At 42.9% G+C, this 2,773-nt stretch overlaps 1 protein-coding gene and 1 long non-coding RNA gene across 2 annotated transcripts in view; one reads left to right on the top strand and one right to left on the bottom strand.

The window, feature by feature from the left end:
- Nucleotides 1-2,773, bottom strand: part of LOC116688592 (plasma membrane calcium-transporting ATPase 1-like) — a 158,283-nt gene that overhangs the window by 15,487 nt on the left and 140,023 nt on the right. The window contains 1 exon segment of the mRNA XM_032514734.1: nucleotides 423-636. Within this exon segment, the coding sequence (XP_032370625.1) occupies nucleotides 423-636 (214 nt within the window).
- Nucleotides 1-2,773, top strand: part of LOC116688594 (uncharacterized) — a 12,169-nt gene that overhangs the window by 3,094 nt on the left and 6,302 nt on the right. The window contains exon 3 of the long non-coding RNA XR_004331810.1: nucleotides 1,524-1,526. This is a non-coding gene — a long non-coding RNA (uncharacterized LOC116688594). The remainder of the gene's footprint in view (nucleotides 1-1,523; nucleotides 1,527-2,773) is intronic.

Genomic DNA, 2,773 nt, shown 5'->3' with positions numbered 1-2,773 from the left:
CCCTTCGCTCCACTCACTCAAACCTCCTCCACATTCCCAGAACCAATGGGACAACGGGAGATAGGGCATTTTGTGCTGCTGCCCCACGTCTGTGGAATGCCCTCCCTGACACCTTGAGGGCACCTCAATCCACTGAGGGTTTTAAAAAAGGCCTTAAAACATTACTTTTTAGCAAAGCTTTTGGTCCCCTTTAGATGTTTTTTCGCCTCTCTTCGAAGAATAGCTTTATTTTCTTTTTTTCTTTTTTCTTTTTTTGTTTTAATTTTCTCTTTTTTACCTGTAGCACTTTGAGATCTATTGATGGAAAGTACATTTTAAATAAAATTTATTATTTTTAGTATTATTATTATTATTATAACCCGTCTGGTTTCTCCAGTTGGATTTTTTTCCCCCCTTTGCATGTTGGTAGTTGTTAAACTCACCAGCGAAGAGCAGTGTGAAGATGATGACGAGCTGGTACACGGCGTGGCCCAGGATGTTCTTCATCATGGTCCTGGAGATGAGAGGCTTGTTGCGGCCGTACGGCCTGCGCAGCAGCAGAGACTCGGTGGGCGGCTCGGTGGCCAGAGCAAGAGACGCCAGAGTGTCCATGATGAGGTTGACCCAGAGCATCTGGACGGCCTTCAGAGGAGAGTCCTGCAGGAGGGGGAGGGGGTGGGGGTGAGTTCAGGAGTGTCATTTACACAAAGCCCACAACCATTAACACACCTCCCTCATGGCCCATTTGGAGTAATACAGCTTTGGGATATTTTTCATCTCCAATTAACATCTTTTCACCTCAGTTTTTCGACAGCGGTTTGACTTCATTTGCAATTTCGCCGCCTCTCAAGTTCACTTCATATTCAGTCTCAACCCACATACAGTGTCAACTCATGACGCTGTGTCTGCAGCCCTTTGACCCCAGCCGGGACGACACAGAGACATTCAAAGACATGTTTGTACATGTGTTAAATCCAGCCTAATGTCAAATGGCACTTATGAAGCATAGCATAAGTTCTGGCAGGTCACGGAGTCGAGCTTGGCTATTAGCTCAGCTCATAGCTCAGAGTTCCTAAAGCCAGGACGCTAGCTGATGGCTCAGCGGAGTCCCTCTTTTGATTGGATTTCCAAGTAGCGCTCTATTTAAAACTGCTTTTCCCAGCCTACCTTGCTGCATCTCTCCTAGAGCTTGCAACCCACCTCCACCCCAGCTCCTCCTTTTAAATTCATGTTGTCTGACTTAATCAATGTTGCTTCTCTGTCACTGATGCTGCTCTGTTCTGCACCCTATGGGGATCCTGCACTGCTGCTCTCCCCGCTTAAGGCTTTCCATAAGTGCACATGGAAGGGCCGGGAGGTGTGCTCTCCCTGTCTCATGCTTTTCACGTATGCACGTGGAAGTGCGGGGAGGCCCCAGAACAGGGCCATACCATTAAATACAAACTGCAGATGAATTAATCTATTTTGACAAAGTGGTCCTTGCTGAAGTACTGTACTGTATTGATGGATGTTGTTGAGCCCATATGCAACCATGAGACTTGCAGAAAGTACTCAGGACTGCAGTACGAACCTCCACTTCTCCTGCATGTTTTTCAGGACCGAAAATAAAAACCATGTTTCTATTTACGGGAAATATTCGACTAAAAAGATGCTGAATCAGCTAATGGTAATGGTAACTTGATACGTTACATAATCTTTTTAGTCTTATTTTACTTGACTTTCATTTTTGCACTAGCTATGTTAATTTACTCTTATTTACAGTATGTCTTAAATTTGTCTGTGAGCAACTGTAACTGAACAATTTCCCAGAGGGAAATAAAGTAAATGAAGTGATTCTTTAGGGACATCACTTGAGGAAAGTTATAAGACTTTGCAGCTCCCTCTGGAGCCAAAACAGCTTTATACAAATTCTTTTACACACAGTAGTACGCTTCAACACCTGTAAACATACTTTGATGTGTAAAATTGATAGTTTTCCTTTGAGTAGGTTTTGTGCATTAAAAATAGAGAGATTTCCATATTATTTATGTATATTTTTACGTACATATTACCATTATAATAACCAATTAAATAAGAGTGTTGTCCACTAGACTGATTTAAATGCATATGAAAGCAGGAAAACGCATTTACACACATTTCATTGGACCTTACGCTCCAGAGAGCTTCCTCTGTACATAGCATAAAGACATAAATCAGTTCACCATCTTTTAATGATCTGAGCCAACATGTCAGTGGCCTAACAGAGACCAAGCGATGGGTGATCAGTGTGTAAACACAGCACAGAGACCACAGACCTGCTGAGTTCCCGTTATATTGCAGGATTATGATGGCAACGTGTTGCCATGGTTTCAGGCTGTATCTTAGCCTACTTCGTGCTCTCGACTCTGTAGCCCAGTTAGTTATCTGTCCTGCCAGCTGTGAGCCTTTCATTTAATACACAGCCGTTAGTTACTTTTTTCTTTTTTTTTTATTGTGCCAGGAGTTCAGTTTCCTGATTAGAGACACATTATGAAACAAAGACTATGTGACACGGCTGCCTCCTCTCCTCACAGCGCTCAGACATTCTCTCCTTCTTGTTCCTGTGGAAACTTGATCAAAAAGAAAATTGCAGAAGAGCAGATGCAGAAAACACAACGGTGAGCCTCAACATTCAACATAACTATCAAGACATGAGCTACAGTTCGTGTCTAAACATCAAAAATCCACAGAAATCCACAAAGAGTCCCCAACAGAATGCAGCACAGCAACCACATCACACAACTCTCATTTGTTCTCAAGCTTTCATTCAAATGTG

Source organism: Etheostoma spectabile, chromosome 4, assembly GCF_008692095.1.
Source record: "Etheostoma spectabile isolate EspeVRDwgs_2016 chromosome 4, UIUC_Espe_1.0, whole genome shotgun sequence".
Classification (NCBI taxonomy): domain Eukaryota; kingdom Metazoa; phylum Chordata; class Actinopteri; order Perciformes; family Percidae; genus Etheostoma; species Etheostoma spectabile.
Note: the sequence above shows the minus strand (reverse complement) of the source record. Positions and strands in the feature narration are given on the sequence as shown.